Source organism: Oncorhynchus gorbuscha, linkage group LG13, assembly GCF_021184085.1.
Source record: "Oncorhynchus gorbuscha isolate QuinsamMale2020 ecotype Even-year linkage group LG13, OgorEven_v1.0, whole genome shotgun sequence".
Classification (NCBI taxonomy): Eukaryota; Metazoa; Chordata; class Actinopteri; order Salmoniformes; family Salmonidae; genus Oncorhynchus; species Oncorhynchus gorbuscha.
In genome coordinates, this window is record NC_060185.1 from 45,336,321 (window position 1) to 45,348,819 (window position 12,499).

The window sequence follows — 12,499 nt, forward strand, 5'->3', positions numbered from 1 at the left end:
TGTGGGCTGAATCGGTCTTTCAGAGACTTTTTCTATAAGTTTTAAGTTGTATTGTCACGTGAACAAGTACAGTGAAATACCTTTCTTGCAAATGCTTTCCCAACAATGCAGTAATCAATATCAGTAGTACTGTTAAAAAAAACTACTGGTTACCACACAAATATAGATGTTTACTGTCTGTGTGTGTGTGTGTGTGTGTGTGTGTGTGTGTGTGTGTGTGTGTGTGTGTGTGTGTGTGTGTGTGTGTGTGTGTGTGTGTGTGTGTGTGTGTGTGTGTGTGTGTGTGTGTGTGTGTGTGTGTGTGTGTGTGTGTGTGTGTGTGTGTGTGTGTGTGTGTGTGTGTGTGTGTGTGTGTGTGTGTGTGTGTGTGTGTGTGTGTGTGTGTGTGGTAATATTGTGCTGGATTCGCTCCATTGAGAGCAGCAGCAGCACTGAGGCTCGGAAGGCTGCCAGTATTTTCAGAGTGTGACTCATATAGGAGAACAAGGCACTGCTGGTCTGTCTGTCTGCCGTTCCTCCTGCCGTCTGTCTGTTGTTCCCCCTGCCGTCTGTCTGCCGTTCCCCCTGCCGTCTGTCTATCGTTCTCCCTGCCGTCTGTCTATCGTTCTCCCTGCCGTCTGTCTATCATTCCTCCTGCCGTCTGTCTATCGTTCCCCCTGCCGTCTGTCTATCGTTCCTACTGCCGTCTGTCTATCGTTCCTCCTGCCGTCTGTCTATCGTTCCTCCTGCCGTCTGTCTATCGTTCCTCCTGCCGTCTGTCTATCGTTCCCCCTGCCGTCTGTCTATCGTTCCCCCTGCCGTCTGTCTATCGTTCCCCCTGCCGTCTGCCTGCCGTTCCCCCTGCCGTCTGTCTGTCGTTCTCCCTGCCGTCTGCCTGCCGTTCCCCCTGCCGTCTGTCTGTCGTTCCCCCTGCCGTCTGCCTGTCGTTCCCCCTGCCGTCTGTCTGCCTGCCTGCCTGCCTGTTCTCCCTCCCTCCGCCTCTCCCTCCGTCTCTTGCTATCCGTCTCCCTGCAAGACATGTCTCTCCTTCCATAATGAGAATCTCTGTCTCTCTTTCCCAGTCGCCACATCCATCTACCCACCGCCAACTCTTTTCATCATCTCACTCGGTGAGCAAGACAGAATCACGCCTGTTAGAGAAAGCAAAGGATTAGGCATGAGTGTAATCAAAAGGTCTAATCCTTCTTTATCCAGCATAACTATCTCAATCTAATTATACATCTATACAACTAAAACAAATTGAAATCTTTATGAGAGTAGGTCATTTTAATCCTTCTGGGCACGATGATGTTTTTCTAAAAATGCAGAGATTTAATTCACGCCGTGAGGGGTCTTAAGCCAATCTAATGAATTCTCTGACTTGGGTTGTTAATGAGTGGAAGACTCGCTGAGGAACTGGTGGTTGAGAGCGAGAGCATGACCTTCCTCACATCCCTATGGGCATTAATGTGAGTGCATTTCCATTTCAACCACAGCATCTCACCAGCCGATCATCAGTACACTGTACTGTAGAGAGAATGGCCTCAGCACAGAGTTCTGATAGTCATTAATGTCCTTCCCTCCACTCCCCTGGCTCAAATTGATGCTTGGATGGTATATCTCTGTTGCTCACACACACACACACACACACACACACACACACACACACACACACACACACACACACACACACACACACACACACACACACACACACACACACACACACACACACACACACACACACACACACACACACACACACACACACACACACACACACACACTCATCATTACATACACAAACACACTCAGAGCATATCTATAACCTAATTTCCGGCCCAAAGACAGGAGGAAAAGAGATGGCCTCATTGCACCAGCACACTGAATGAAATACGTCTGAGAGTTAATGTTGTGATGGGGGAGCGTATCTGCGAGGAGCACGTTATAATGGATTGATAACTAATTGCGTTTACATGCGTTTTGTGCACGAGGCCTCAACGCACTTTACATTTAACTCATCCCATCCAACAATCACAAAATTGCAGCCACCTGTATATGTTATTTGTGCGCGTGTGTGTGTGTGTGTGCTTGCAAGTGTGAGGGTACACTGTATGCGTGTGTGTCTGTGTGTGCATTCGTGTACTTGCACGCGTGTGCGTGTTCACACGTTCCTGTGTGCATGGAGTGTTTCGGTGTCCTACCGGGCCGGTCTTGGGGGGGCACTGGATGTATCTGGCCAGGCTGATGACGAGGTCGTGGGTGATGGGGTCCACCAGGTTCCTGAAGCTGGCGTAGCGGTACAGCACGTCATCCAGAGACGTGGACTCCATCCCCAAGTCCTACACACAGACAGACAGAGAGAGAGAGAGAGAGAGAGACCGGAGAGATGTGGAACCGGGTTACATGATTAGAGCCAGTGGTTTTCACCAACCGTGTGACCCGGACCAGCAAAAACCATAACTCGCCTTTACCTCGGACCGGGAGGTTATACCGCCTTGTCAAGACAACCTCTGGGCCCTACGAAATACACAGAATTCACCTCCGATCCGATATATCAATATTACGTTAGTTTATGTGACAGTAGCTGATTGGCATACAGGAAACTAGCACACATCCTTATTGACTTGCACTCGGAGGTGGGATGAACAAAAGTGCAAACACTCACAAATGCACCACTGCTAATGCAAACTTAACACTGAAACCTGCTGATCCAGTAGCGTTGACTCAAACACTAACAGATAGTAGACTTCAGCACCAGGAAAGGGGAACACGACTTTTCCTTCAGGGGCGGGAAGTCTTTGTCAATTCATGCAAAGACCTTGGATTTGCTTGCGCTCCCTAACGTAGAAACCTGTGGGGAAATAGTGTTTTTATCTGAAGCTCAATCCATGGCAGACGATGGATTGCTTTTTGTCTTCGCAGCTATCTTGAGGTTAGCTACTGGGTCGGCAAACGTGTTTTTTTTCTCTCTCTCTCCCTCTCTCTCTGAGAATCAGAGCCTTGACACAGGTCACGGACACCCCTGACCTGCGTTCAACCCTCACCTGCGTTCACCCCTCACCTGCGAGACCAACCACTTCAGAAGAGGTTTAGACAACTCAAGTCGCTACTACACATGTGCTTGACTTCCAGGAATATCAACAGGTGGATGACAGCAGTTTCAATACACACACACACGACACCTTTTTTCCCCTGTTTACCCTAGCATTGGGGCCACATCATGAACAACGTTAGAACTGTGTGGCGTGCGGCCATTTGAGGGTGTGTGTGTGTGTGTGTGTGTGTGTGTGTGTGTGTGTGTGTGTGTGTGTGTGTGTGTGTGTGTGTGTGTGTGTGTGTGTGTGTGTGTGTGTGTGTGTGTGTGTGTGTGTGTGTGTGTGTGTGTGTGTGTGTGTGTGTGTGTGTGTGTGTGTGTGTGTGTGTGTGTGTGTGTGTGTGCGCGTGTGTATGCATCCATGACAGCTGGATGAGTCACAGGACATGAGGGAGGCGATTCCCCCAGTACCCGCCGAGCGAAGCGGTAAGAAATCAAGCCGCTCTACAAATAGAAAACCCCTAAATGGAAACGCATCTGACATCTCTGTGTGTCTTCGGCACAGCAGGTTTAGGTACCTGCAGTTACAGATTTGGCCGCGAATTGGTGAGGGGAGAGGTGTGAGGGGTGGAGGTGACGGGGGCGGTCTGTGGTTCTAGCCGATGTAAAAACAACACGGCAAAGGCAGAATGAGACCGAGGTGGAGAGAGAGAAAGGACGGAAAGCAGCAATTCCCTCTAGCAAAGAAAAGGCCATGCATTTTTTATGTCAATTGTCCGGTGTTAAAAATGAACGGCTATGACAACTAAAGCCGCAAAATGATTGGAACTGTGAAGTGGTGGCGTGAGAGGGGGGGTTAGCGGGGGAAGTGAGGACAATACATTGTCTTTCATTACAGTATTTCCCCCCACATCAATATTAGCCACATTCATCATCAAAGCAGTGGACTCCTTGCAAAAACCCTGCAAACGGACTGAGGAGAAATAGAAATGAAGAGGGTTTTTTCGGTACATTAGGGGTTAACAGAGCTGCCCCTTCATTAATCAATTCCAATTTAATGGGAAATTCCATGGTATCCGGGCAACAACGGGGTGCACCTGGTTGCCAGTGAACTGAGATGCTTCTCTCAGTCTCTCCATCTTTTTTGAAGAACAGGCACTCTCTCTCCCTCTCACTATCTAAGTCTCTCTCCCTCTACATCTCTTTCTCTACCTAAATCTCTCTCTCTCTCTCTTTCGGTCTTCTAACCCCAAATGAACTGGCAAGACAAACAGTAACAGCATCAGAATCAACAGTTTAGTTTCTAACCAACCTGTTGCTGTGTGGACTGAGGGCATGGTGATTATACTATATTATACAACAGGTGGGTCTAATTCTGGATGCTGATTGGATAAAACCATATTCCAGCCAGTGTCTATTCCACAATACATTTGATCACTACTATATAGCATCTTTATAGCATCTTTTAGATTAGCATTTGGTTTTCAACAGCGGAGATTTGTATAATCCTTGCTGTCTGTCTCTCCGACATTTGCAACATTGTTTCAATATTCAAATTTGATCTCTAGCTGTCCCATAGTAATGAATGTGTCGGGAGTCGTGAGGAGACAGGCAGCTTTTCTCAGCCAGTCGAAATTATGAATCAGCCATGACTATCTGTCATCTATCTGACTATCTGTCATCTATCTGACTATCTGTCATCTAAGTTGACTTAATATACATTTGAATGAAATATAAAAAGGAATGTCAATAGAAAACAGGTCAAACTAAATGAAACGCAGCTACTTCGCAGTCTTTCCAGCTTCAGTTTGAAGTGATTGTGTTTCTGTAGCTGTGTTGTTGGCTAGCTCCTCTGAACAACAGTGTCCTGACTAGTGAGCACATTTTCTATGCCAGACGAAATCTCCCCTCATCAGCTTATTATGGATGTTTCCAAATAAATGTCACTAGAAAACAGCTTAAACAAATGCAAATGCAGCTACTTTGCTGTTATTCTGTCTGCACTGTTTGACATGACAGTAAGTTAGCCGTAATTGGCTAGCTAGCAAGCAAGAGATAAGAACGTTGCCAGCCAGTATGGCAATAGAACATTTAGAATGAACGACTGGGTCGAGTCCATAGATATAGAACAGACAGACTGAACGACTGGGTCGAGTCCATAGATATAGAACATTTAGAATGAACGACTGGGTCGAGTCCATAGATATAGAACATTTAGAATGAACGACTGGGTCGAGTCCATAGATATAGAACAAAAAGACTGAACGACTGGGTCTAGTCCATAGATATAGAACAGACAGACTGAACGACTGGGTCGCGTCCATAGATATAGAACAGACAGACTGAATGACTGGGTCGAGTCCATAGATATAGAACAAAAAGACTGAACGACTGGGTCGAGTCCATAGATATAGAACAAGAAGACTGAACGACTGGGTCGAGTCCATAGATATAGAACAGACAGACTGAACGACTGGGTCGAGTCCATAGATATAGAACATTTAGAATGAACGACTGGGTCGAGTCCATAGATATAGAACATTTAGAATGAACGACTGGGTCGAGTCCATAGATATAGAACAAAAAGACTGAACGACTGGGTCTAGTCCATAGATATAGAACAGACAGACTGAACGACTGGGTCGCGTCCATAGATATAGAACAGACAGACTGAATGACTGGGTCGAGTCCATAGATATAGAACAAAAAGACTGAACGACTGGGTCGAGTCCATAGATATAGAACAAGAAGACTGAACGACTGGGTCGAGTCCATAGATATAGAACAGACAGACTGAACGACTGGGTCGAGTCCATAGATATAGAACATTTAGAATGAACAACTGGGTCGAGTCCATAGATCCAGAACAGAAAGACTGAACGACTGGGTCGCGTCCATAGATATAGAACAGACAGACTGAATGACTGGGTCGAGTCCATAGATATAGAACAGACAGACTGAATGACTGGGTCGAGTCCATAGATATAGAACAAAAAGACTGAACGACTGGGTCGAGTCCATAGATATAGAACAAGAAGACTGAACGACTGGGTCGCGTCCATAGATATAGAACAGACAGACTGAACGACTGGGTCGAGTCCATAGATATAGAACATTTAGAATGAACAACTGGGTCGAGTCCATAGATCCAGAACAGAAAGACTGAACGACTGGGTCGAGTCCATAGATATAGAACAAAAAGACTGAACGACTGGGTCGAGTCCATAGATATAGAACATTTAGAATGAACAACTGGGTCGAGTCCATAGATCCAGAACAGAAAGACTGAACGACTGGGTCGCGTCTCTGGCAACCGAACCGATAAAACAAACGACCAGCTGGCTTGGGTAGCAACCCTAGATTTGTGTTGGGACTATATTATATCCCGTGGAAGAATGAAATAGTATGAACACATTTATCGAAATATGTTTTTTATTCAATCATTATTTGAATATGTTGGTAACCCGTTGTATAAAAGTGTTAATAGCCTCAAAGCCCGTGTTTGGAGGATATATTTTCACGGTTTGCCAGATCTTGACCTCGTCTCTGGCCTAACAACACCCATGCTAATATATCCTCCAAACACCGGCTTCGAGGGCATTATCATGTAAGTGTAGCGGAGGGCCACACTCTTAGAAAAAAAGGTGCCATCTAGAACCTAACGCTTTTTTTTTTTAGTCCTACCTGGAACTACAAAGGGTTCTCCTATGGGGACAGTCGTTTTGGAACACTTTTTTTCTAAGTGTGCAGAGCCAGAGCTAGAAGATTGATAATGACATGATAATACACTGTGTGTCCCTCCATGGCTTCATCTCAGCCTGGACCAATAGTTACAAAGTGTCTCAGAGTAAGAGTGCTGAACTAGGATCAGGTCTCCCGTCCTTGTAATCTAATTCAGTCTGGTCGACAATACAAAACTGATCCGAAATCATCACTCCTACTACGAGACGCTTCGTAAACAGAGGCTCTGATCTCTGAACAACAACCAGCAGGGATTTGTTTTTTTTTTATTCAAGCAGGGAGTCATGCTGAGACCACAGTGTCTTTCGCAGATGAGCCCTGCGAGAACACATCAATTACACTAGACACATCAATTACATATAAAGCAAACACAAAACCCAAAAAGCAAAACACAATCATATGAAACAAGCACATTGTTATGATTGAAACAAACACATGGTTCCTCTAACATCTGCCTGAATTGCACCAACTTTAAGGAATTCTGGGGATCATTCCACGTAAGGCGTAAAAATAAAAACCCAAAGCAGATGAACTCGGTGGAGATGGAAGGGAGTCCGGGTCTGGTCATTTATACGTCTGAAGGTTAACAATAAGGTAAGGTAGGGTGGAAGTTTATGCAAGAGGGCTTTATAGACAAAAAGAGCGCCGTGCATCAAATCTATGAGACTTCGAGGAGCACACATTCTGATACATAATGAAATGGTGTGTACCGGAACCAATCGCCGGTAATAAAGCGCTATGATAAACTGCCTCCAATTAGAGTGTCAGATGCATTCATATAGACAATATCGCCATAATCATATAGATGACGTCACCATAGTCAATAACCAGAATGAATGTTGACTGAACCCTTTGTTTTCTGCTAGTTAATCAAAGACACGACCGGTTCCTAAAGAAGTAGCCTATTTTCATTTCTAACTCGTCAACATGCTTTTTGAAAGAAAGCTTTTTGTCAATCCAGATGCTGAGATATTTATAAGCGGGGGAAACGATCAATTAGTGCACCAAAAATCCTTATATGGTTGAGGATTGTCTGACCTCACCACTATGATCCACAGGTTAACCCTTAAATTTACACAGCTGGCGCGGTCCACCTGGAACCTCCATCTTCTGAGATGGGTTAGCACATGGATTGATTGGTACATAGGCTCTATTTCCAGGTTTCTATTTTGGCAAAGCTCGAAATGTTTACAGGGAAGGCGACAATATGACGGCTATGCGAGACTCATTTGATCGTATCAAATTATACCGAGTGTTGAAGTAATGAAAATCAATAACCCTCGAGGGTGATAGATCGACAAAAGGAGTGAACCAATCAATGAAATCCTGTCCGATATTCAATATAAAGTGTATAGGTCTGGTGGGATCTGGCGGATAGAGCTTCATGTGGGCCTTAACCACATCGCGAAGTTGGATGCTTAGTGAAGTTCTCTTTCTTAATTATGTCTGGAGATCAATGTTATGAGGTAAAAGCACCTTAGTAGGAGAAGCTCTTTCTACCAAATTCTCCCTATCCCTCTTTTCCTCCACTCTACCTACTTACCTCCAGTCCCTCCCTCTTTCCTCCCCTCTCTTTCCTTTCCACTACTTTTCCCACATGGTCCAAACACACCAAGACGGTCGTGAAGAGGGCACGACAAAGCCTATTCCCCCTCAGAAAAAAACTAAGAAGATTTGGCATGGGTCCTGAAATCCTTAAATGGTTCTACAGCTGCAACATCGAGAGCATCACTGCCTGGTACGGCACCTGCTCGGCCCTTGACCGCAAGGCACTACAGAAGGTAGTGTGTACGGCCCAGTACATCACTGGGGCCAAGCTGCCTGCCATCCAGGACCTCTACACCAGGCGGTGTCAGAGGAAGGCCCTAAACATTGTCAAAGACCCCAGCCACCCGAGTCATAGACTGTTCTCTCTGCTACCGCATGGCAAGTGGTACCGGAGTGCCAAGTCTAGGACAAAAAGGCTTCTCAACAGTTTTTACCCCCGAGCCATAAGATTCCTGAACAGGTAACCAAGTGGTTACCCGGACTATTTGTATTGTCTGCTACTCTCTGTTCATATATGCATAGTCACTTTAACTATACATTCATGTACATACTACCTCAATTGGCCCGACCAACCAGTGCTCCCGCACATTGGCTAACCGGGCTATCGGCATTGTGTCCTGCCACCCAACACCCACCAACCCCTCTTTTACGCTACTGCTACTCTCTGTTCATCATATATGCATAGTCACTTCAAACATATCTACATGTACATACTACCTCAATCAGCCTGACTAACCGGTGTCTGTATGTAGCCTCACTACTTATAGCCTCGCTACTGTCTTTTTACTGTTGTTTTATTTCTTTACTTACCTATTGTTCACCTAATACCTTTTTTGCACTATTGGTTAGAGCCTGTAAGTAAGCATTTCACTGTAAGGTCTACACCTGTCATATTCAGCGCACGTGACAAACACACTTTAATTTGATTTTCTCCACTCCCTCATTCCATCCTCTCTCCCTCATTTCATCCTCTCTCCCTCATTTCATCCTCTCTCCCTCATTTCATCCTCTCTCCCTCATTTCATCCTCTCTCCCTCATTTCATCCTCTCTCCCTCATTTCATCCTCTCTCCCTCATTTCATCCTCTCTCCCTCATTTCATCCTCTCTCCCTCATTTCATCCTCTCTCCCTCATTTCATCTCCCTCATTCCATCTCTCTCCCTCATTTCATCCTCTCTCCCTCATTTCATCCTCTCTCCCTCATTTCATCCTCTCTCCCTCATTTGCTCCTCTCTCCCTCCTTTGCTGCTCTCTCCCTCCTTTGCTACTCTCTCCCTCCTTTGCTACTCTCTCCCTCCTTTGCTACTCTCTCCCTCATTTCATCCTCTCTCCCTCCTTTGCTGCTCTCTCCCTCCTTTGCTACTCTCTCCCTCCTTTGCTACTCTCTCCCTCCTTTGCTACTCTCTCCCTCCTTTGCTACTCTCTCCCTCCTTTGCTACTCTCTCCCTCCTTTGCTACTCTCTCCCTCCTTTGCTACTCTCTCCCTCCTTTGCTACTCTCTCGCTCCTTTGCTACTCTCTCTCTCCATTCTCCCACAGGCCGATCAAGCCTGGCTGAATGGCATCACAGAGGAGCCATAAAGTGTGCCACTCCTCTAATTGCATCAGCAGCGAAGGCGAGCCGAGCCTCTGGGCATCTGTTTCAGCAACACGACACAGCCCAGGAAGAGTTACGCTCCTCACAAACACCATTGACAGAGGGGCAAAGGAGGTGCAGGGCGGGAGGGACGTGAGATTCACAGGATGCATCTCATCGGCTTGTTATGGTGTCCCTACAAGAGTAGATACTGTAGATAGTCATTTACACCAACAGCTATCTGTCATCTAAGTTGACCTACTATCCTTTGGTCATTTGACTGTATTCCAATGCTGGGTCATATTCATCAGGGCACACCGAAGCAAAACATTTCATAACATTGTTCAACGGAAAACGACAACAACGACCGTTTCATATTGGCCCAGTTCAGGTAGCACCTCCCCGTTTCTTCCCATTTCCTTCAGCTTCGTGCCGAGCGAACACACGACCCTGGTGTGACATCGAAGGGAGGTGTCGTTTGAGTTGGTCTTCCTTAGCATCCACGTCCTCACCTCACTCAGACAGACGGTCCCTCTAGTTATTGTACGTCCCTAAAAGTGCGGTGGGCACGCGGTGTTGGCGTGTCCGTGGTAAGAGCTAATCACGACCTAACTGAGAGAAAGCACATGCAGCTTTCTGACGATCACACCTCTCTACCCGTCTCTGCATCAGTCCATCTGTCTGCCCTCCTCTGTCCTCTGAAACTCACCTCCCTCCCATCTGTGTATCCCTGGCCGAGGGAAGGACTTGAACAGAGTTGATGTAAGCTAGACTCAGACTAGGATTTGCAGTGAATTGACATGGGATTTGGGGTTATAGTAGATGAAACGCACACGTGCACGCACATAAATAAACACACACACATACACACACACGAACACACAAGCACAAAGGTGCACAAACACACAGGCGCACACACAGCACACACATACAAACACAAGCACACAACAACACACACAGGCACACAGTCAAGAACATACCATAAACACACGTGTGCACACACTTACATATAAACACACACACACACACACACACACACACACACACACACACACACACACACACACACACACACACACACACACACACACACACACACACACACACACACACACACACACACACACACACACACACGTACACACACACGTACACACACCTGCCGGAGTGTCTGCAGCATCTCTGTGGCCTTGTCCTGTTCTCCTTGCTTGGCCATCAGCATCATCTCCTGGATCATGCCTATCCGGCGCTGATAGGGCGGAGGGGACCCTCCACGACTCAGCCGGTCGCCTGACCTCAACATGAAGGAGGTGAAGATGTCACCCCTCTCCTTGGTGGGGGTCCGTTTCCACCCGTGCTGTGGGCTGGGCCCAGCCTCTTGGCACCCGGCACCTTTGGTCTGTTTGGTGCCCATGTTCGGATGTTAGAATCTGCTGTAAGAAATGACTTGCTCCCCAAGGCAGTCATGCAAGGCTGACTTGCATTAAAAATATTTGTTTTTTGCACTAAACATTAACCCCCCCCCCCATAAAGGGCTTAAAGTGGATAGGACCTCTGGGTTCGTTCTCCACCTGACTCTCTGGACAACACACCTGTCCCCTCGTGAATAGTACACTGTCCAGCTGTTAGAGTGCAATACCAGTAGGGGAAACATCCAACACATTCATTCAGATTTGAATACAATGTATAACCCGCGAATTGGCTGCTATGCGTGCCCACTTTAAACACAAACAGAGAAACACTTAACCCCATAGGCCTACACTACCCAACCCGGGAAACAACCCAAAACTTTTGTTCCGCAATTCACGGAACATAGTCTATAAATAATTACACGTTTTCCACAGGATTTTGTTAGGATACAAATGTCAGAGCTATGTGAAATATTATCAGCTCTCTCTGCGCAGAGTTCTTTAGCAAACGATGAAACAAATATTGCAAAAAAGCCTCGGGAATAGCCGTCTTCAAGACAACGAAATCATTTTAACGAATTCACTGTAATAACAATCGGCTGGTAAAAGCCCCTCAAGTCGGTGAAGAGCTCGGAGGATGCTTCCCGCAGCATGGCCGCAAATACCGGGAGCAGCAGTCCCGCAGATCGCCAGCAAACTCCGATCGGATGCACTCGCTCACAGCGCTATCCTGGAGACGACTTCATTTCTGTCCTTCACATATAAACGGCTATCTTCTGAAGGGCCGCTCCTAAATTGATGTGACTCTCATTGTCACGAGTGTCTCCTCTCCTCTCCCGTCCACATTGGAATCCTCTTAATCAATAATTCCACCGATTCTGCGTCTGTGTAGAAAATGAAAAAGACGCTAAACGAATGTGGTAGTGGCGATGGAGACAGGGCATGGTAATGATAATCTTTATCTGCTCCGTTTGTTTATTCACCTCTGCCTCTCCAAATGACTCACGTGTAATGTCAACCTTTTCCTTTGCAATAAATTGGATTCGTTGGTCCCATGTTCCGCTCTTCGAGGCATGTCCTGTTAGAACGTCCTCAGCAGTAGCCTAGGGTAGAGTCCGGGAACTGGTCGAGGGTGTCTCTTGTCTGTGCTGAATTATAGGCTGCGCACTGTCGAAGGAGCGGACCAGAGCAGGCGCCGTGAGTACAGTGC

The 12,499-nt window shown here is 46.5% G+C and overlaps 1 protein-coding gene across 4 annotated transcripts in view; it reads right to left on the reverse strand.

Moving 5' to 3' along the window:
- The window catches only part of LOC123992980 (leucine-rich repeat-containing protein 75A-like), a 40,807-nt gene extending 28,371 nt beyond the window's left edge, over positions 1 to 12,436 (reverse strand). For 3 of the 4 annotated variants that reach the window (XR_006831338.1, XR_006831339.1, XM_046294683.1), the window contains exons 1-2: positions 11,040 to 12,436; positions 2,184 to 2,321 (exon numbers count right to left, since the gene is read on the reverse strand). Coding sequence is in view for 2 of the 4 variants with exons in the window: in XM_046294683.1 (XP_046150639.1) it covers positions 2,184 to 2,321; positions 11,040 to 11,294 (393 nt within the window). In the remaining 2 variants the exon portion in view is untranslated. The remainder of the gene's footprint in view (positions 1 to 2,183; positions 2,322 to 11,039) is intronic. The other variant, XM_046294684.1, reaches the window with a different exon arrangement.
- Between the last annotated feature and the right edge of the window lie 63 nt (positions 12,437 to 12,499).